Source organism: Stigmatopora argus, chromosome 9 (genome assembly GCF_051989625.1).
Source record: "Stigmatopora argus isolate UIUO_Sarg chromosome 9, RoL_Sarg_1.0, whole genome shotgun sequence".
In the NCBI taxonomy this organism is placed as follows: domain Eukaryota; kingdom Metazoa; phylum Chordata; class Actinopteri; order Syngnathiformes; family Syngnathidae; genus Stigmatopora; species Stigmatopora argus.
The window spans coordinates 2,006,696-2,029,112 of record NC_135395.1 but is presented as its reverse complement, the minus strand read 5'-3'; the positions used below and the strand labels follow the sequence as shown (position 1 = coordinate 2,029,112).

At 39.2% G+C, this 22,417-nt stretch overlaps 1 protein-coding gene across 5 annotated transcripts in view; it reads right to left on the bottom strand.

Moving 5' to 3' along the window:
• Positions 1 to 13,093, bottom strand: part of LOC144082086 (glutamate receptor 1-like) — a 48,912-nt gene extending 35,819 nt beyond the window's left edge. The window contains exons 1-3 of one of the 5 annotated variants that reach the window (XM_077608921.1): positions 13,034 to 13,093; positions 12,682 to 12,914; positions 12,422 to 12,556 (exon numbers count right to left, since the gene is read on the bottom strand). In XM_077608921.1, coding sequence (XP_077465047.1) covers positions 12,422 to 12,556; positions 12,682 to 12,769 — 223 coding nt within the window. In that variant the 5' untranslated portion in view covers positions 12,770 to 12,914; positions 13,034 to 13,093. Of the gene's footprint in view, positions 1 to 12,421; positions 12,557 to 12,681 lie in introns of all 5 variants that reach the window. The other 4 variants (XM_077608922.1, XM_077608924.1, XM_077608920.1 and 1 more) reach the window with 4 other exon arrangements.
• Positions 13,094 to 22,417: the final 9,324 nt, after the last annotated feature.

The following is a 22,417-nucleotide window of genomic DNA, read 5'->3' as shown; positions in this document are numbered from 1 at the left end:
TAGAGCAGAATTTTATTTTGGCCTCGCTTGGTTCCAGGAATTATTGGGGTCTATCTACTTGTTTATTCACCAGCTCTGTTGAGAATGACTGGAAGACTCGGGCACAGATGTCGAGTATTACATTTAACAGTACTTATGTTTAACTGTGACCACTGGGTTGTGTTGTTTTGTATATGATGCATGTAGCATTATATCCTGTCATATTTATGAATTGCCGCCTATAAGCGAACAACATGTGTTGGGTGTATGCAGAAGAGAGAAGTTAGTGTGGCAACAGCAGTAAACCAAACATACTGTTTCTTAACAGCCCACTGTCAAACGTTTAATTGTCCAACAAATGTAAAAAAATATGTTTGTGTTGTTTACCGTAATCTTTGATTTTGGTTTACAAGGTAAGTCTGTTGTTGGAAATTAATTATTGACTGTCTAACATCCTACCGCAATCTACACTTGGCGATGTGAGCATTGAAACTAAATGAGCTGTAATAATTTTAAATTATCATCATCAACAATTACTATGGATATTACCTGAAATTGTGGTTTCTAATCTGTGTAACGGAACGTGTGTCTGAGTCGTCATCCCAGGGCTATCATTTTTAGTTTGCGTTCCGGCATGTAATACTTTACAAATAAAACACTGGTGTAAATTACAGGATATCATCAGTTATTATTTTTACTGAATTTATTTAGATACATTTCTACGTAACATGTCGTCTGTGAATCAGCCACTTGGTACTGATCACCTACTCAGAGCTGGTAGGTGAAACTATGAAAATACTTAAACTGAGATAAGAATACCAAAGAATGTACAGCGGGACCTCCAGTTTTTAACATCCTGAATTCTGAAAGATATATCTTTGTGGAATTTGCCTCAAAAAGTCTGCACAAAAGTTTAACTGGAACTTAGTATGAATGATACCAGCATTTATTGAGCCTTCAATTTATCTTTTTTCTGAATCTTCTTGCTCATTTTTCCAAAAACAGTCAAAAGGTTACAAGCATGATATGCTCGTTTTGTGTTTTTGCTGCTTTTCTGTCTAAATGAGTTGGTGATTCATAATGATCCCATTGACTTTGATTTGCTTTGTACTTTGTGCTTTTGCTTTTGCTTTGTTGTTCTGCGGCCTTTGCGACTGTACTGTCTAACTTATAACTATGCCTTTTCTTGCTACTGTCACAATGAAATTTCCCGAATACGGGATGAATAAAGTTATCCAATCCAAATACTGAACCTCATTAGGGGTGAAAAAACGCCTAAAAAAGTCATGCATATGACTAGTTCAAGAAGCATAGTGATAACCCTGCTGTGTAAAAAGAACAAAGGCAAGAGGAGAGACCAGAGGGTCCAGGGACGTCTTGTCTTCCCTGTTATGAATGATGAGGAATTACAGCTGCGTAAAAAAAAAGTAAAAAAAGAAAAACTATGGAAATTGGAGGGAAAATTGAGTGTTTTGTCATAATTAGGATTCCTCTACAAGAATTAGGGAAACTGCCAAACTGACTTGGCTTCACAAAATCCGGAGAGAATATTGGAAATAATGGAGGATTTGATTCACAATTCTGCTGCATCACATGTGTATTTACACTTCAAACAAATATCACCCCAAAATATCAGCCCTACACATACAGATGAAGGGAAACTTTACGAAATGTGGGAGACAGCAGATCGATCTTCAACAGCTGAGGCCAAGCTGAGAACCAAGTCACATTAGAGAAAATCTTAAATCCTCAAGAGACACAGGAGTAGGGTCTGTCAATAACAACCCACACAATTATGGTCTTGCTTATTTGGTGTTGTCTGTAGCCTGCAGCTGTCCCTCTCTTTAGCATGAGCCAAATGTCAAATGACAGAAGTGTCACTGACGGCTGGACTAGCAGGGCATGTAAATGACAGATTTTTTTTCTGTATTTCTTTTTTGTTGTTGTCCCCATATATGTTGGAAAATGGTGGTAGGCTAGACAGTTCAGATTTTTTTATTCGATCCAGATCTGTACAATATTAGGAAATGTGTGGTAAGCAATATGGGTATCGATTACAATATCAATATTGAGGTGATCTTGACCATGCTTGAAAAAAGAGGGAGCAAGAAATAGAGACAGAGAGAGAGAGAGAGGGCATACTGATTGTAATAGCAGGTTTTCTCAACAATGTGGGTAAATACATTTAAAAATGAGGAAAAACAATGTAATGTTTCTTTTACAATGTGTAATAAATATTCATGTTAGAATATAACATTGCACTTATTAATTATACATTTTTAAAGTGGATGTTCATGTAACATAGCTCATGTTTCTTTGAACCACATAGAGGGCATGCAAAATCATCATGTATGAATTTGCGTCCAAACAAATCAGTGCATTTCTACAGGGCCTTCATTCATTCACAAGGATTGCAGAGTTGATGGAGCCTATCCCAGTCAACTAAAGGCAACCAGCAGAGGAGTCCGTGAATTGGTAGGCAGCCAATCGCTGGGCACAAGGCGACAACCATTCACGCTCAGGCTCATACACGGGGCAATTTAGAGTGTTCAACCAGCCAAATAAATGTATGTTTTGGGGATTTGGGAGAAAAACAGGGTGCCCTGAAAAAGCCCTTGTAAGCCCAGGTAAAAGATGCAAGCGCCACACAAGAGGCCAGAGCCCAAATTGAACCCTCGATCTCTGAACTGTGATGCAGACGTGATAGCCACTCTCCTGCTGTGCCGCCCTTGCTGCATGTCATATTGATGCCATATTTTTATTTTTATTTGAGGGTTAAGGTGGGTGGGTGGGTGGTGTGGAGGGGGTCAATGACAAGGGTAGAGCATTTTCTGTCACAACAATTGGTAACACACCACCTCCACAAGGGTGAAGGGTCCCTCAATCAACCACAGAGCACTTGGAAGGAAGATAAACACATCTGACATCCGACACGGGAAGATGTACGTGATCGCGCTTCGCTCAGCCACCTTTGGCTGATAACTGTCAGATGATGTGTATAATAAAAACAGAGCATGTTGTACCCCCTCTGGTCCCATCCATCTTGTGGTGAATAATGAGCCACAATAATGAGTGGCCTAACAAAGGATGCCAATACCTTATTCAAAGAGCATTTTGTACACGCAGCTTGTGAAGAAACCCTCAGGTGATGGGCGGTTGAGGGAAGAATTGCTGTGAGTCACACAGAGCAATCAATCTCCCCATGTGCACACGACTGGTCCCTAAGAGACATGGACATAGAACCAGCGTGGTTCTGCATGAATGTCTCCATCAGTGAGTGGATGGTAATATGAGTTTGAGTGTTTTTTTAGAGATGATTCATGTTTTCTCTCTGGTTGTGTGGCCTAAAAACATTATAGCAACCAAGCATTTGTGCTGTGCTGTCATTCCTTATTTTTTGGGGGGAAGAGTCTGATTATTTGGCCTTTAACAATTCTCTCAAGTTCCCATATGCCCCCTGGAGAGTTGTGCTTCAGGGAGCTGTGCTTGCTATTCTCCCATAAAAACGGCTTTAGCTCCTTTAGCTCAAAAGAGATTTAAAGCTTATGCTAAAGCAATAAACCAATGTTTATGACAGTGATGTTCTTGATGTGTGTGTTCGCATGTGGTTGTCAATAAAGATAGACTAGAAATGAGAAGGGGTGGAAGGAAAAATGATTGTGTGCCTGAAGTGAGATGAAATAAATTTAAAAATTTGATGAATCCTCAGAGAGGCAACAATAAGGTCCAAGCATAATGTCATGGTTGTTTAGGCAAGTGACTTTTGTTGGTAAATTAAAAAGGGAAATAAGTAAAAAGCTGGCATACATATACATCATTTTGATGAATACAATTATAAATGAATAAAATGTTTTTCATTCATTTATTTTCTGAACCGCTTTATCCTCACTAGGGTTGCAGAGGGTGCTGGAGCCTATCCCAGCTGACTGCAGGCCAGAGGTAGGGGACACCCTGAATCGGTGGCCAGCCGATCGCAGGACACAAGGAGACGGACTACCATGCACGCTGGAAACCCACACAGGCCCGGGGAGAACATGCAAACCCCACACAGGTGAACCGACCTGGATATGAACCTGGGACCCCACAGCTGTGAGGCTGACGCGCTAACAACTAAGCCTCCGGGGCGCCCAAATAAAACGTTATGAATATAAATTAATAAAATCTAAAACAAAAAGAAACACTTGAGTGATGGCACCCAATAACCCTCTGAAGTTTTTTGGGGGCATTGACAAGGACAGATATCCAATTCATTTAAACTGTAAGAACTGACAGGGAATCTGCCATTGGCAGCGTGGACATCCAAGATTGAATCCAATCCAGCCAAAACGGTTAAGATGTCTACAGAGTCAATGATAGTCAATGGATTAAAGAAGAGCGCTATGAGGGGTTAACTTGTCTTATGAGCTGTTAATAATAAATAGGAATGCCTTAATACATGAGGTGTCGAGAGGATCAGAGCAAAACTGATGGGCAGGGAAGGAAAAACAGATGTATTATTGCTTGTGAGAGCAGATAATGGGGAAGACTCCAGCGGGGAGAGAAAACAAATGTGGGCCTAGCAGTGGGAAATGGGGATTGCTGGGTGAAATCTAGATTTCTTCTATTTCCTCTAAGTAATAAAACAATGGTGCAGCATCGCCTCATTAGACAGGTAATCGAGGGTGCAAGAACACACGCCTCAGCATCGGGTGTTTCGCTCCCCTCTCTTATAGCCCGCCCCTACTAGGCTATTGTCTCTCCTCCTCATCTTTCCCCGTGGTGTGCAAGCCCAGGCCTGCCACCTGCTGAATAAATACCTGGGCAGCAGGTCAGAACCCCAGTCGAAGCCATTTCCCATCATGGGGTATGGAAATACCAATTATCTCCTTAACAATCATGCTTTTGCAATTATCTCCAGTCTGCATCGCTGTCGGTAAGCACAGGGGGGAAATTTTGCTCACAGTTTCATTTCGCTGACAGGAGACGTGATGGAGGTTAAAATGTGGAGCAGGGAGATACAATAAAAGCTGCATGCTAATAAATTATAGAATGAGAGAACCCTTTATGTTGAGGAATTACTACCTGTCAATTTGTAAAAATAAAATAGTTTATCATTGTAAAGGGAAACACGTGACAAAGAAATTAAACATTTCGTGCACAAATATACAAAATACATTTCATTTTTCGAGCGTCCACGATCTCCTGATATGAAATGGGTATGCGAATGTATTAAAAACTACCTGTTTTTTCAACAGGTAGTTTTTATACAATCAACAGCACTAATAAGTTTTTAAAAAATCATTATAGTGTGCTTGGCATTTAGCATTTGCTTTATGTGAGTCGATCAGCTTTAATAAATTACAAATGTGCCAGTGCTTATGGGCTAGGATGATTACTAGTCACGGGAGTCTTTGTCACTTATTCAGAGAAATTATTTTGTGTGTGTAAGACTGAATTTGTGTGTGGGATGCATATTTAAGCACTCTAAAAATCCTCAGGTCTTTCAGTTCTGACGACACGAAAAGGGTGTAACTCAATGACACAGGAGTTGGCATCTTACGGATGACAACAGCACTGTGGGGCGAAAGCAGCAGCAACATATCAGACTACTTAATATACTTGTAGATTTTGCTCTTTATTAGAGTGTGCGAAGGCTCCCGAGATGTACAGTCAGTGACAAAGGGACAACTTCACTGCTGTCTTTGCCACCCAAAACATGACAGCTGCCATCATGGAGCGCTCACTCTGCAGCCCCCAACACATTGTTTTCTAATTGCCCACAAAACACATCACTAGGCCAGACGTCCTCATCCCGGTTGCCATTACCTCCAGAGATGACAGATTTCTTTTAACTACTGGAGAGGGTGTTTAAATACAACAATACAGCACAAGTATTGAGACTGCATCAACGCACGATAAGGGGACTTGACATAGGCTACAGCAGATGATCGGAACAAGAACATTACCCAAAGGTTCAAGAAAATATAATCCACTAGACTTCCAAAATTTTGAAAATAAAGACAAGACAAGATGTGTTTTGAGGCCACCAGTTAATTTTAGTGTCATTATAGCGTGTCCTATAGTTTTCAAAAAAAGTATCTGCAATCACAGGCCAAAAAACATTCAATGATGGCAACAGTTTAAAAAAGCGAATAAATAAATTGAATAAAAGTAATTACAAACATAAAACATTGGATACAGTTAACTTGACAATCAAAACATCCATGCCATTGTACAAATTGGAGCTGAAAATATACACAGTATCCAATGACAGTATGTTGGTACTTTACGTGAGAAGCATAGGTTTAGATAGAATAAACTATTCTCCATTAAAAAGGTTTACTTGTACTGTTTGTGACAAAAATGAAATAACATGAGTTTTTTCCACCTAACTTTCTCTTTCGTCCCTGTCGAGTGCCCCATGTTCACATTTCTCTGCTCTTCTCAAGTAAAGCAACAAAAGTAGACAGAGCACATAGGAACAATCTGCGTCTTCTGCCTGCTCCCCATTCCATCACTTTGCTGCTTGGGGAGCACTTCTGGAAATCTACATTGATTGCTATGGGCCATTCACGATCCCCTATGTTGGATACTTATTCATCGAAGCAGCACCTGCCAGAATCTTGCTGCTGAGAGAATAGTTTTCAGCTTACTTTATAATTTATCACTCAATTCTTTGTTGTTTCACCTCAACAACCAAACACGTTGGAACAATAACCCACTATTCTTTTTCAATATCACATCCAAGTAATCCATCCGATCATGAAGGGACTACAGATGTCACTCACCTAAGCTGCACCTCACTATCAGACAGACAAGCAACACAATATAGTACATCACCCCAAGGCTCTCCCAGAACAGCCACCAGGTCGTAGAAAAATGCAGCTTAACCTTCTTCTCAACACTTGCAGTATTTCCAAACTAAGGTTGTAAGTGCTTGCTTTAAACCCTGAAGGTGGGGTTAAAAATGTCATATAGTGTCACTAAAAACATCCAAATAAAAGTTAAAGTGAGATAATTATTTTGTTTTCCTTTCTGCCCACATGAGTATTATGCATTACAGCTGTTAATAGTGATAGTTTTGGTGCTTATTGTTGAATATTTAAATTCATAATTCCATTGAGTGTTTGCTTTGGATGTGTTGGACTGAATAATACATTACACACATCTGGCCAATCTCTTGTTAGCTATTGTTGTTGTGTACATGTGTGTGACTGGTGAATTCTTTACACAAATGCTTGTACAGATTGTAATTAACTTGTTAGTGCCAATCTGCAGGATAAAGAAAAAATAAGTTGAGTTCTTGTTGAACTGCACTATTAATAATGTGTCTAGTCAAATATATATTCTTTTTTCTTTTTAAATGTTTGAAATGAACAATGTATTCACTTGACATTTTTATTGTACTCAATGATATATCGCTCGTTTTTGAACAATGACTCCAGCTGTTCAGTCATAACAAACAGAAAAGATGATGACAACTGCACAACTGGCATTGTTCAATTAAACAGGCCACAAGCCTGGACAAATTTATGCAATTTAAATAGTGTGGTTAAACACAATTTAATCTAGTCAATACAAAAGCAGATTAAAGAAACAAAAAGTCAAAACTCACTTATTTGGTCCATTTTATGTTGCAAAATGACAGAATTTGTTTTGAACTGAAATGAGAAAGGATTGTAAGAAGACTGGATTGATGGATGGACAGATTGACGTGTACATTTGAGTGTTTTTCCAAGATGGGTATAATTTTTTAATGTAATATTATTATGGGGATGGTGGTGATTGAAACAATGCAACATTAATTTCTGTTATTCTGTGCAGCGCTCACAACTTCTGCTTCAGACACAAAAAGCACAACTGCTGTGATTTTCCATCTATTGACGATCACTTCTTGACAAGCTCTTTTAACCTCTGCCGTCACAGTCTCTCCTTGACAAGACCTATATACATCCAATCTTGCCACAACACTGTTTGATAGGTTTATTTCAGGAGGGGCATACCCTCCCCCTCATCCTATATTGATTAGCTTAGCAGGAATCATTGATCATGACTGTCTCATAGGTCTTTTAACAGTTCCCTTTGAGCTTCCCTCACAGACACAATGACACACTGCTGCTTGCATCACAGCAACAGTACAAATAGTCTTTTCTATGAACACTAATTAGTCTATACAAAAGCTTTATTTCCGCAATGAATGAACTGGACACAAAATCAAAGGCACATTAGTAACCCTGAAGCTAAATGTACGTTTTAAATAGCGCCGTTATACATTGCCGCCTGGTGCTATATCCTGTCATTTAAAAGCAGGGCTTATTACCTAAAATAGCTAACGAGTGGTGTTAATCCCTCCACACCTCCTCTCACTCACGGTCCCTGTCATATGCATGTGCACGCATAGATATCAAAGAGAAAAGTTGATCATGAAAGCATGAGCCTGCAGAGGATTTGAGGCTTGTGACTCAGTTTGTCCTTATTATAAACCAAGTCAATAGCAGATTATGGTAATGTGATACCTAACTGAGGGGAACAGTGACTAATATTCTCATGTACATGCAGCGACCCTGGCAGTTATTTTGAATCACTGAAGTAGATCTTTGGTATAAGCCTTTTCCCTAGTCTATATTGATATACATATTTGTAAATTGAGAATGCTGTATAATGCGTAACATACAGGAAACACAGGCACCAATAAATCTGGATTTTATCAATCAACCCAATACACACAATAAACTAAAATCCAAGGATCAAATGATACTAGAACATACTATATAACTACCCAGTTTAAAGACGATCGTTTCACTAATAACGAAAAACTGGGATTTCAAAGTGAAGGTCCAGAAAAACAAGAGCAATTGCTTCTTGAGAGGAGATTTTACCGACTGTAAAATGACCACATCCACGAAAGCTTTCCAATTGCAATGACTAAAGACCTTCGAGCATCCAGTCGTGCCGAGAATGTGGAAAAGAAAAACAAAACAGAATGTAATAATAGCTTTGCTGTTAATACTTGACAGGTACATATGGTTCTATTTTCGGGCCTGGTGCAAATCTGCCTCAAAGTGCTGTGGCAATAGGTGAAGATGCATTTTCGATGGTTTATTTCGCAGATGAGCACAACCGTGTGTCCTTATAAAGGTCATTATGGATCTAAAAAGTCTTTGTCGCCAGTCAGAGCAGTTGCTCATATTCCCTTTTAATGTGTCACACTAACATCTCTGATGGAGTCATCTATGTGTGGAATGGTACACAGCAAGACCTGTGCATGAAAAGAATACGTTCAATGGGCTTGGCTGGTGTGAACCGAAAATTAAAGTAAGTACCGTCTTGTGAAAACCACTTATATGAAACTTTTATATCAGACTAATTTCTTAAATGAGAGTTTTGTCTAGCATTATTGTCTTTTTTTACAAGCTTTCTAAAGCTGCAGGGATATTTGAACGAAGAGTCGAAATGGCGAGGTAATCACTTATTTTATCCCTCCAATGTTGACAAAGTTTGAGATTATAAAGTCTGAGGAAAAACCAAATAAGATATGTTTGTTCTCAAACGTAATTAGATACATAACATCCTTTGTTTCTACTAAAAGCAGAAATTTGCCTGACAGCAGTATAATTTTCACCTTTACACATAACAACACCTGCTTCTAATCCACATTTTGATCAGAAAGGACTGAGGGAAAAGCAACCTAATCCTTTTATCAATATTATTTACACATTTTATTCATTCATTTTCCGTACAGTCCCAGCCAACTATGGCGACCGGGCCGCTATCATTTAAACAGAGAAGCCTAAACAATTATGAAGAAAATAGCTAGGGTTGCAGTTGTTCGTTTTTGGTATATATGGACTAACAGTGTGTATGTTTGTAAATTATGTTAACAAATGCATCAAATCAATGAAATGAATGTGAACTATTTTTACTCAACATGCTATTTTATGTTCCATTCTTTCGAAACGGTTTTACATGTTATGGACAGAGCTCCAATTAATGGATTGCAGGTTGTCAAGCTTCACTATTTTATTGAACCAGAGTAGTGGCCAACCGGAAGTTGCGAAATATTGACACCGTTAGGATTTACTCCAGGCACTTTCCTCAGGGCAGGTGCCAGCGATTGTGTGTATGTGTGCAACTGTGTGAGTGTATGCATTAGGAGGCATCGCCTCTCGAGGAAGTGGCGAGTCATCGGAGCCAGCTGATGAGTATCACCCTCATCCGGAGCTTCTATTCATGCCCTATGCACAAGGGTTCATTCACCCAGTGCTTTTCACGCTTATGCACCCCAAGAGCCCCTGGGCACCTTCCCACTATCAACTGCCACTCACTCACGACATCCTACACAGATGTCGGAATGGGCACTGGGATTTTAGCACGCACGCTCATCTATTTAAGCATGTTAAATAGAAACCCAGGAATAGACTGCTTTTCTTCTGTGACTCATGACGCAAACACATTTCTATAGAAATGACAGAGAAATGCTCTATTAGAGAAGAAGTGATCGTTTTGCTATCGATGACATACTTAGCGCGGTCAGGTCTATAGTGTTGCACTTGAAGTGTCACTAAATGAAAAAAAAGTGTTCGATTTGATGGTTGGCACAGAGGATTTTAGAAGGAAAGATGGCTCATTCTTTCGGACTCATGGATAAAGCGATGTGATACATCGGTTTTTGAAACACTAACAAAAATGTGGTCTCGGGGGTTTGGGATTTGATAGCTGGCATTAAATGAAATGGAACCACTCTTTTCTATAAGAGCAGTCTAGGTTTTTTTTTCTTAGTAGTTATGTATGGCACTTTTTTGCATCAAACAAATATAAAGAGCCCAATTCGGAACCCTACACGCATGCAGAAATCCATTGGGTCTTTTAACTGCATTGATTCAGCAAAATAGTAGAAGACATAAATGTCTCTTTACTATCACTTCAGTGGAGAGTGTAACAAAATATAAATTTTCATTAAAGCTTATCTTTCGCAAGGTTGCAGAGTGGTGGAGGCTATCCCAGCTGACATCAAACGCAAGGATGGTCACTAGTCCGTCGGAAATTGAGTAGGCAGAGACAACCGGTCACACTCACATTCACACCATCACTAGGTGGAACAGAAGCCCTGTGGCCTTCACTCAAATGAGGCGACATCCTACTCAACCATCAGTAAACAATTTGCAAACACAAATGTATTGGCTACACACACACACACACAAAAAATCACCAACGAAAATGAAAATGATGAATGTTACCTGTATAATTCAGCTATTAAACAACAATGAAGATGAACTCAAGTCTCAAATAAAGACATGAAATGATGTTTGATTTATAAGCGTCTTTGTGGATATTCCTCTATTCCATGACCTTAATATTAAAATTCCATTCCACTCTAGAAAGTCATCAATGGGGGCCTGTTTTGTTTGTTTACTTTATTTACACACGCATGCCCCAGTTCCATGAGAAACGATGGTATTCCTTAAAGGAAAGTTTAAAAAGCTCAGATATTTTTTTTACCATTGACATTACAATCTTTTACCATTGATTCCCTTTTTGTTGAATTTCTCAGTGACAGTGCCAGTATTTTATGATTTTGAACTACCATGTGTGCATGTAACACAGCTATCCCCATCACGCCTATCTATTGAAAATTAGATTCAAATACCTTTCATAAGATAATATCAAAAAGATTACTCCAGTTCATCCACCAATGCATGGAAAATATCTCACTTTCCAAACTGCAACATCTTTAATAAAATGCTGCATTTACACTGTAGTGGGGCAGAATTTTATCCCCTGTTAAAAAGACTCAAATACAAAACAAAATTGCTATTATAGAAAGAGTAGCTAAATGTAGGATAACAACAAGGAAGCAATTTACTGTGACATTTCCTTTGTATCTCTGAGGCATGCACTTGTTCTCTGACTGGCATTATGACACACATTATCCGCCCCATGAGAATAGCATCCCCAGTCCCCTACTGCTCTGACTGCCCTGCTATTATCTAGATTTTTTTTTTTTTTAAAAAAGCACTGGAATAATTGCACATAATTTTAGACAACAGCCCAAATCTCTCTGATAGTTTTCTCCTTTTCAACGCACTAGAATGTTAAATTACTTCATGTGTAGCATGGCTGTAATATAAATAAGGCTCCAGTGCCACGATGATGATCAAGTGCATTTTAAAACCTTTGCTTCTTGCTGCAATTTGAGCCCCTTAAAGATCAAGGGGCAGCCTGTAGGACCACCCCCAAAGCTTTTAAACATAACGCTGCAGATGTTGACCTCAGAGGAGCGCAAAAAGCGCACCGCGTTTTACGCAGCAAGGGGTTGGAGGAAAAAAAGGAAAAAAGTCCCCACGCAACAGTTCCAAGCCCCCACTCACCCCGCACGGCCTAGATGCCATTTTCGCTCTGCACCAAGAGTTTTGAAAGAGCAACCACGAGCGAAGAGTTGGCGACCAAATGCATTCATACTCACAGGCATACGTCATGGAAAAACTATTTCCCTTCTTGACCATGTCGACCTGCGGCACCAGTTTAGGGATGTCCTGGTTGTGTGACAGGGCGAAGCGAAACACTTCATATTCGTGGGATTCGGCGGGGAACAATCCTCCTGTTGAGCGACAAAGGCAAATCGTCAATGATGGTGAAAATAATAAGAGTGGCTCCAGAGGGAAAGCGCGATAGAGATGTGATTTTTTTTGGAAGGAGACAAAGGCGCGCGAGTGCCATCCTTACCTATATTGATGTTACTTGGGAAACTTGCGCTCGTAGCCAAGCACATCCCCAGTAAACAGATGTACAGGAGGGTAACGCTTCGCTGCATATTTCCTTTTGCATTGGCGAAGGGGAAAGAGACGGGATTCGAACATACATAGGTCTCCTCAGCGTCTTGAACTTCCAAATACACCTCTTGCGCAAGCGCTCCTCCCGCTGCTGGTTAGTGCAACATCATCTTCACCGATATTGAACTCCAAAGGGCGAGAGAGAGAGGAAGAGGGAGAGAGAAAGATAGAGAGAGAGACGACGACGATGATGATGATGATGAAGGTGCTGGTGCTAATGGCGATGGCGAGAGGAGGTAACTTACTTCCTCTCTCCTGCTCCCCCTCGATCTGCTGCTTCTGCTGCTGATGCTGTCGTATCGATGGTGAATGTGTCTTCATCGTTTGGCGTGCTGCAAAAATGTGCACGCCCAGGAGGAAAATAAATAAATAAATACAAACATTGAGACGAAGAAAAAACTGTTCAGTCCAATTTGTAAACATTTCAACAATTCCTTCACTGTTTTCCCCGTAAGGGATGGATGGTGTCATGCAACATTGCAAACTCTGTTTGCAAAATTCTCAAACTCCGAATTCAAACTCTCTAAACTACATGTGTCAAAGTGGCGGCCCGGGGGCCAAATCTGGCCCGCCACATCATTTTGTGTGGCCCGGGAAAGTAAATCATGAGTGCCGACTTTCTGTTTTAAGATCAAATTTAAATGAAGAGTATAGATGTATATTACATTTCCTGATTTTCCCCCTTTTAAATCAATAATTGTAATTTTTTAATTATTGTTTTTCTGTTTTTATTTCAAAAATCATTTTGTAAAATCTAAAAATATATTTAAAAAAGCTAAAATAAATATTGTTTTAGATCTATAAAAACGGAATATTCAGGGCTTCCAATCCAGTTCTTTTAATCCATTTTGTTTTTAAATCTAAATATATCTAAAATGGTCTGGCCCACGTGAAATCAAGTTGACGTTAAAGCGGCCCGGGAACCAATCCGAGTCGGACACCCCTGTTCTAAATGATTGAAACATTTCAAACTCTGAATTCAAACCCTCTAAACAATTGCAAAATTTCAAACTCTGAATTCAAACTCTCTAAACAATTGCAACATTTCAAACTCTGAATTCAAACTCTAAACAATTGCAAAATTTCAAACTCTGCATTCAAACTCTAAACAGTTGCTAAATTTCAAACTCTGAATTCAAACTCTACACAACGGAAAAATGTCAAACTCCGAATTCAAACTCTCTAAACAATTCCAAAATTCTCTAACTCCGAATTCAAACTCTCTAAACGATTGAAAAATGTCAAAATATGAATTCAAACTCTCTAAACGATTAAAAAATGTCAAAATATGAATTCAAACTCTCTAAACAATTGCTAAATTTCAAAGTCTGTATTCAAACTCTCTAAATCAGGGTTGGGCAAATAATTCCACAAAGGGTTGCAGTGGGTGCGGGTTTTCGTTCCAACCCATAAGAGGAAACTTTTCCATCAATCTCCTATGTTAGATATACAATCAGTGGATTGCAGTCAGGTGCTTCTTGTTTCAGAAACTATCTGTGTTGGATCGGTTGGAACAAAAATCATTACCCACAGCGGCCCTAAAGGACAGGATTGCCCACCCCTGCTCGAAACAGTTGCAAAATTTCAAACTCTGAATTCAAACTCTCTAAACAATTACATGCATGTAAAGTGACAGAATGGGGTATTATCAGTGTGTGGTTCTTAGGAACAGAAATAATTTATAGTTGGCATTTTGCAGGCTAAAATATTTCAGCTCTGAAGAACGTAATTAGTAGAGTGGTTGACATCTAATGTTTTAAAGTATTTTTTGTTTACAAGTTGTTTTAACATAATGTACTTAACTAAGAAGAGGATGCTCAAATGAACTGACTGACTGGTCAAAATTGTCATTACGCGTGCTACTATTCGGACATCACACAGTAACAGTATTGAATTCTGTATTGCATTCATACTTAGCATTGTGCTCAATTGTAGGGATCTCCCGGTGCTTTTTTTGTACTTCCCACTCAACTTTTTCAAGGTATGTTTTGCTGCTGCTGTCAATAAATGCCCTTTCAGTGTTGATTCTATACCCACATTTTCAGACCAGTGGAAATAATCCATAGTAATGGAATTCATTTATTGTAGAGGGTGGAAAAACCAGTAAGCATAAAATGTATACAAAAAACTGCATATAATGTGATGCAAGAAAGGGCAAAGATGTTGGAACACAGTGTGACTGAGTAATGTGTCAATCATCTTATGGCAACATGGGTCACATCTTTTTAATTATTAATTTAATGTGAATCCCAAAAATATGACACCAACAAGTAAAATTAGATTGGTGGTGTATAATATGTACAGAGCTTGCATGCTGTACCAAATACGGTTAAGACTTAACTTTATTTGAATGTATTTTTTTAAGTGTTTCAGTGGTTTGAGAGTGGTTGCATGATTAAAGAGCAATTAATGACACTATTAAAAATCGAGACGAGGTTTAGTTTCCAGGATAAAGACAATAAATCAGTAGACAGGAGAATGAAACAAGTTTTAGATGCTGGAAAGATTCGAAAGGCAAATAAAACTGCTTAGACGTTTTCTGGGGCAAAAATATTCCCTGAGGTAATTGATTGAACATTTCAAGATTCCACTCTTTAAACTGGTGTTTTTTAAATGAAACATTAAAATTCAGACTTTTTCTCTAACACTCCCTTTCCTTGTTCAGTAAGCAGGACTGGTGAGCTGCTGATAAGGAGGGGTTATGATTTAAACCATGTATTTACAGACAGCTACAGCCAATTACCTCAGAACGAAAAAGTGCATGGCCCCATGCATTTGTACACATGGCAAAATGAGCCAACACCTCATGGGATTCACTGCAAACTGTACTGCAGTGTGTTATCATGGTCTTTATTTAGAAAATGAGGTATTAATTTTTGACTTTGACAAAATCAGGGTTAGAGGTTCCTAACTTGACAAAGAAGGGTAACATTTACTTTTTCCCCAATCATTCCAATTACTTACACAACTGTTATCGAGGTATAAAAACACCTACCTGAAAAAAAATACAATTGCATGTTTAATTGAATTCCCCATCATAAATTCTCATTATAATGATATATGCTTATACACTGTATTTTATTTTATGAATTGTGGCAGAATGGTTAGTAAAAACAAAGGTTTAGCTTTGTTCTTTGTATGTAAGCTTGCATAATAAATATGTAAACATCCTGGTTTCACAGTTTATTTCAGATTGTGCCCGCTCAATGTAGCCACTTTTTAAAGCCTGATGAATGCAAATAGCTCTTAGAATAGCAGTTGCAGTGATAGCCAACTATTTCGAGGTAGAACACAAGCAATTGGTTGTTATTTTACATAAAGAAAATCTGTGGTTGACAGGAAAGAAAGCACCAAAATACGTCTTTCTCAAAGATCATAAGGTGAGTGTCTGTCGGAGGTTTTTAATAGAAGTCTATGTTAAGCAAATAATGAGGCCAATCCGTCAAAATCCCTCCTGTGGTTCTTCTCCAGTGGGCGGAAGACAAACTCAGAAGTATGTTATTCCTTTTAGTTGAGCCTGTAGGACCGTGCTCGTGCAATGAATACATCATAAAGGACAAGGGAGAGGAGAAAGTACAAAAAAAATTGGGTGACTTCAAAAGGGTTAAGGGGCCGATGGACACTATGACACAATATATACATATAAAGCCTTGATATTCATATCCCATTGATTTAAGACATGTTGAGGGGCAAGGGTTGAGGGGCACAGAGTTGGAATATTTCCTGTATAATTTAGTAGTACTTCCTGTTACTTACCTTGTGGGGTTTAGGGAGGGTAGTTATAATAAAAGATGCATTCCAATTTTACAAGGTTTGAAAGTGTATTGGTGAAATTACTCCAAATTCAAGCTATCATAATACTTTAACAAATTTTTAAAAATGTTTTTATGTGTGGTGATTTTTCGTAGACTTTGGTGGATTTTTTTGCTGATTTTGGAAACCAGACATTTAGGAATGGTGATGTGCTCATTACCAGAACAAATCTTTTTGTGTGATCAATGTCTGTTGAAATGTATGCACTTTGATCGTTGTCTTGATACCAAAAATAGTATACTATATAAGACTGGTTAAAGAAAAGGTGCAAATAGAGATATAATATGAAATATGCCCAGCACAGGCTGCTGAAGGGCAATCTGATAAAACAGCTCAAATTTCCAAAAAGCATGTTGGTGGATTTTGAGGTCTTCCATTAAACATAAGGGTAATCCTGCTGAATAGGGGAGAGGATGTAAGAAACTATCATGCAAGTGAAAGCTCATGACCCATGCAGTACAGAAATAGATCAAAAAATCTCCCTGTTTAATGTAATTCTATGAAATTTCCACTAAAGTGGGTCTAATCAGACAAATTACTTATGCTTTCAAATTAATCATTGTCTCGAGCTTTGTTGTGTAACAGTTGCATGGAAGCATTGCATCTTCATATCCAATGTATTCTGTTTTGGACTGGTTAACTTGCTTCATCTGGAGACATAAGCATTCATTCCTTGAGCCACAGGCACTGTGGGCATACACCAGACTTGGACAAATACCATACATTACCACAAAATCAATAAGGAGCAGACCATCGTGGACTCAGTGGATGTCCGATTTCTGTCCTGCACCTTAATTGGGTTGAGATATTGACATGGAGCTTACGGTAATTAGGCATGCCTATAATAGATTGAGAAGTTCTTCCAGGGTAGATCCAACTCTTTTAGTTGGGCAAGATTAAATAACTATGAAGAATATTGATGAATTTCCATATTGTTAAATGCATGAGTTTCGAGTTCTCGATTAATTTTATTTGTCATTTTTCAGTATTCAGGTAGCATAAAAACACATTTCTCAATATTCAAGCGTTGAAACTTTCCCTTTCATATCCACATTATAATCATGAGTCATGGATTTGACAATTTTCATTGTACCAAACAATTCCCCACAGGATATACAATTTATGCTAATCATACAACAATTTGATTTGGCATTCAGCATTATATTCCCAGAGAGACTGTTCCTTGTTGGAGCACATAGTCAGTCCTTTTTTGTCAGTAGTCAAGCTGGCGTATATGCAGTAATATACCAAGAAGTGAGAAACACCATTGTGAGGAAATGAACATGATTTTTGTCCTCACTGTCCTTTTAGTGCTCTCCAGGTGTTCTTTTTTAACATGCTTCCTGCATAATTGCCTTGCCCCTCCACTAGCCGCCGGGGAAATGGAACTCTTACAATGTTACCGAGGTAATACTGATTGATGGAGTCGATACTTGTGCAGTCCTGACCATTGAGCATCGCCACACACAGAAATGTCAAATTTCAGGGGAAAAAATTACAGCGACCGGGATCAAGATTGATTCCCGACGGGAAAATGGAACTATTGTTACTACCAGTGAGCCCAAAGATAGCATCCGGCCATTCAACAAAACACACCATACAGAACCTTATGCATCAATTGCTTCACAATACAGATACACAGAGCGAATGAAAAACGAGGGAACTAAAATAATTTGGACAGTCTAATAGCAAAAACTGCAACTATGTTTTTTTCCATGACTTAAAGCAGCCTTTTTTTACCCTTGCATGTCTCACATCGAATAAGAGGTGTTTAATTGACTCATGGTTGACATTTATCGTTCACAATACAATAAAAGAACATAAGGAAACAGTAGTAACATGTTATATTGACAACAAAATAAAGGGAACAGCCCACAGAATCACAGTTTCAAGGATCCAATTTTAGAGGCTGAAGGCCTCTAAAGTTGCTATTTCAGTTGTTTATTTCATTTTGTGAATCACTTATCCTCACTAGGATCGCGGGAGAAACTGGAGCCTATCCCAGCTGAGTTCGGGCCAGAGGCCGGGGGCACCCTGAATCGGTGGCCAGCCGATGCGGGGCACAAGGAGACAGACAACCATGCACACTCACTCCCATACCTAGGGGCAATTTAGAGTGTCCAATCAGCCTACTATGGATGTTTTTGGAATGTGGGAGGAAACCGGTGTACCCAGAGAAGACTCACGCAGGCCCGGGGAGAACATGCAAACTCCACACAGATGGCCCAACCTGCATGTTTGTCTCCTTGTGCCCTGCGATTGGCTGGCCACCAATTCAGTGTGTCCCCTGCCTCTGGCCCAAAGTCAGCTGGGATTGGCTCCAGCACCCTCCGCGACCCTAGTGAGGATAAAGCGGTTCAGAAAATGAGATGAGATGCACATTTCCCCACATATTCTTTGAAATTGTAACAGCCATAGATTTCCTTAAATAATACTAGGAAATATTTCTTCACAATGCTGCATTATTATAGTCGATGCACTCCGGTTGACTTACCTCTATTTCACTGCTGTTCCTGTGTTTTCCCCTGTTACAAGACGGCAGGATATCAATTAGATTATTTGCTACTCTAGTCAACTAAAGGTACTTGCAAATGTACTTCATTTTTATTGATATTATACATTTTATATATTAATAGTATTTAGATTTAGTTACTTCCACCGCTCTTTGTTGAGCACATGATTTGTTAATAATCATTTCAGCAAGTAGTACAAAGATCTGCCTTTGCACAAAAACGCTGGTGGGATATCGAACTATGTTGATCTTACATAGTACAGTGGTACCTCGAGATACGAGCTTAATCCGTTCCGGAACTGAGCTCGTATGACGAGGTTCTCGTAACTCGAACGAACGTTTCCCATTGAAATGAATGGGAAACAAATTAATTCGTTCCAACCATCTGAAGAAAACACCAAAAACAGGATATTGGATTGGAAAACATGTTTTATTTCTTATAATTCACCATCTATTAACAAAGTAATAAATAACGAGTGGTTTGATAGTAATAATGTGTTTAATAGGAGTAAAATTAGACACATTTCGCGGAGGGGAGAGAACAACACACACGGAGGCGGAGGGGGGGGGGGACTGTTCGGGGTGACTTTCTCCACGGCAACATTGCACTCTTAAACGAATAAACAAATTTAAATTAACTTGGATAACTAAAAAAACAGACACTCAACCTTTAATGTAACTTCAAACAAAACTAAATTCTAAATTAGTTGTAATCTTTTTTACCTTACTTAGTTCTACGGGTTGACACCACCTGGCCGCTCCGCCGAAGTCTTCAAAACAAACGCATCAAGCGTTGTTTGTTTTTGTCTACCCTTCAAAATATTTCGATAATGTCGAATACAAATGTCATCATAATACGATGATGCGCGACCACTTGCCAGTTTGTCAGGGTGAGTCTTTTCAATAAAATCCGAAACCTCTTGCCACTTCGCGAGCATGTTTTTGATATCTTTTGTAGCCGCCTCTTCCACCGCCTCCTCGCTACTAAGTTCCGGCAACAAATGTTCACGCTCCTGTAGGTCGATTAAATCCTGTCCGCCTGGGCATTTTTTTCCAAAAAAGACCAGTTTCATCGCAGTTGAAAACTTGCTGGGGGGTGTAATTTTCCTGGGCGATAATCAAGGCAAATGTCTTAATAAATTCCACCGCAGCTTTCGAATTGCAACTCGCCGCTTCCCCGTGTCGGATTACAGAGTGTATTCCAGATCGTTTTTTAAATTTTTCGAACCAGCCATGACTCGCTTTAAATGTTTGTGAAGTTGTTGAAGGCTCTCCTTTCGTTGATATCAAATCTATGTAAATTAGGCTGGCTTTTTCACAAATGGTAGACTCGGCCAGGCTATCTCCTGCTAATTGTTTATCTTTTATCCACAATAAAAGAAGGTTCTCCATCTCGTCGTGAATGTCACTGCGCCGGTGGGAAATGATAGATAGTCCCTCTGCTTAAGGATAGAGGATATGGTTGACGTATTCCTCTCGTATTGCCGAGCGAGCTCGGTAACACGTACCCCACGCTCATGTTTTTCAATTATTTCGCGTTTCATGTCCATTGTCAACGGTCGCCTTTTCTTAGCAAAACTTTGCCGATCCATTGTAATACGTATTGTTTACCTGGTATGTAAATGTAGACCAAGTGGGGGGAAAACGGGTGTGGAAATGCAAAGTCCGCCCACCAGTGCTCGTAGACATATTTTTTACACGAAAGAGATGCAAAAACAAAAAAATGCCATGGCGACCTGGCTTGGTCGCATCATGAAATTTTGACCGCATCACGGGCGAATTATTCGATCGAAATTTCCCCCGTAAGACGAGCATTCCGTATGACGAACGGTCGTATGACGAGGTACCACTGTATAGAGAAATTGTTAGATTCTTACATTTTTGTAGTTCTATCACGTTAGAGCGATTGTACAACCACACATAATGGGACAGGTGGTTAGGGCAGATAAGATGGCAGAGTAGAACCTTGATTCAAGAGGCTAATGAGCTTTGTGACTTCTTTTCGAGTATCAAAACCTTGCAAACTGAGGTTAGCGTTACCAAGAGCCTTGGAATACATAGAAATGCAATTAGTCCTTCCCAAGAAAGCCAACTAAAACCTTCCTTTCGGCCTTTGAGTGAATAAGTGTAGAATGCTGATGGGTGTGCAGCAGTACTTATCTGGAACAACCAGGTCAAATACTTCTCAATTCTCATAAAATCTCAAGAGTAGTGTCTACTTGTTTGTTGAAGGTCACAGCACATTTAGCCTGCCTGAAAAATCAATTCCCTTTCAAGTTAAATCATCCCTTCTGCCTTATTGACAAATATATCTCAAGTGGACAACACTCTGATCATCTAAAGCAGTGGTCCTCAAACTATTCCAGAAAGGGCTGCAGTGGGTGTGGTTTTTGCTCCAACCTGTAACTAATCTCGTATCCTAGAAGTGCAATCAGTTGATTGCAGTCAGGTGCTTCTTTTTTCCAGCAGAAACCTCATTTGTTAACCTGTTTGTGTTGGATCGGTTGGAATACAAATCTCACCCACAGTGGTCCTCGAGGACCAGTTTGAAGACTTTGGATCTGAAGTATGTTGGTGACAAAAATAGAGAGGAGCAAAACAGAATTAATATTACAGTAAGTATTTTGAGATGGAAAAGCAGCTGATTAAGTTGGGTGCATCCAACATATTTATATTTAATATAGATATGCAAGGCGATTCAACATGTTATATTTTTGAGTGTGGATTTTTAAATGAATGGGTGTGCATGCATTTGTGTGTGAGTGCTGACTTTGGGTTTACTTTGAAGGAATGGGTAGCCAATCTGCTCCTCTGCAGATTAACTTTCTCATCAAAGACCCCAATTTTTGCCAAACACAACACTCGCTATCTTCAGTGTCTGTCTGCTCACTCATTCAACCACTCCCTCACAACATTACACCATTACCCCAAGTCCCTTTCTTACCGCTCACTGTCAATCAGGCGTCATACATATTGGCGACTGTATCTTTGTGAGATGGCAATTAATCTTTAAGCGTGAGAAACCAAGTACAGTCGTACCTCTAGTTACGAAATTTATTGGTTGCAGAACTTTTTTCGTAACTTGAAAATTTCGTAAGTAGAGCAGTACTTTGTATGTAAATTCTTGAATTCTTCCACGGTCCTCACATGACTGCCAACTAAACCCTTTAAAATTGGTCAAAGTTACACAATTTTGTATGAAAGATGTGAGAAACACGCAAAAATGAGAGAAAATTATAAGAAAATTATTTATCAATGTCTCGAGATGAATATAATGGCCAAAAATCCCGGTGAAAATGTGCCC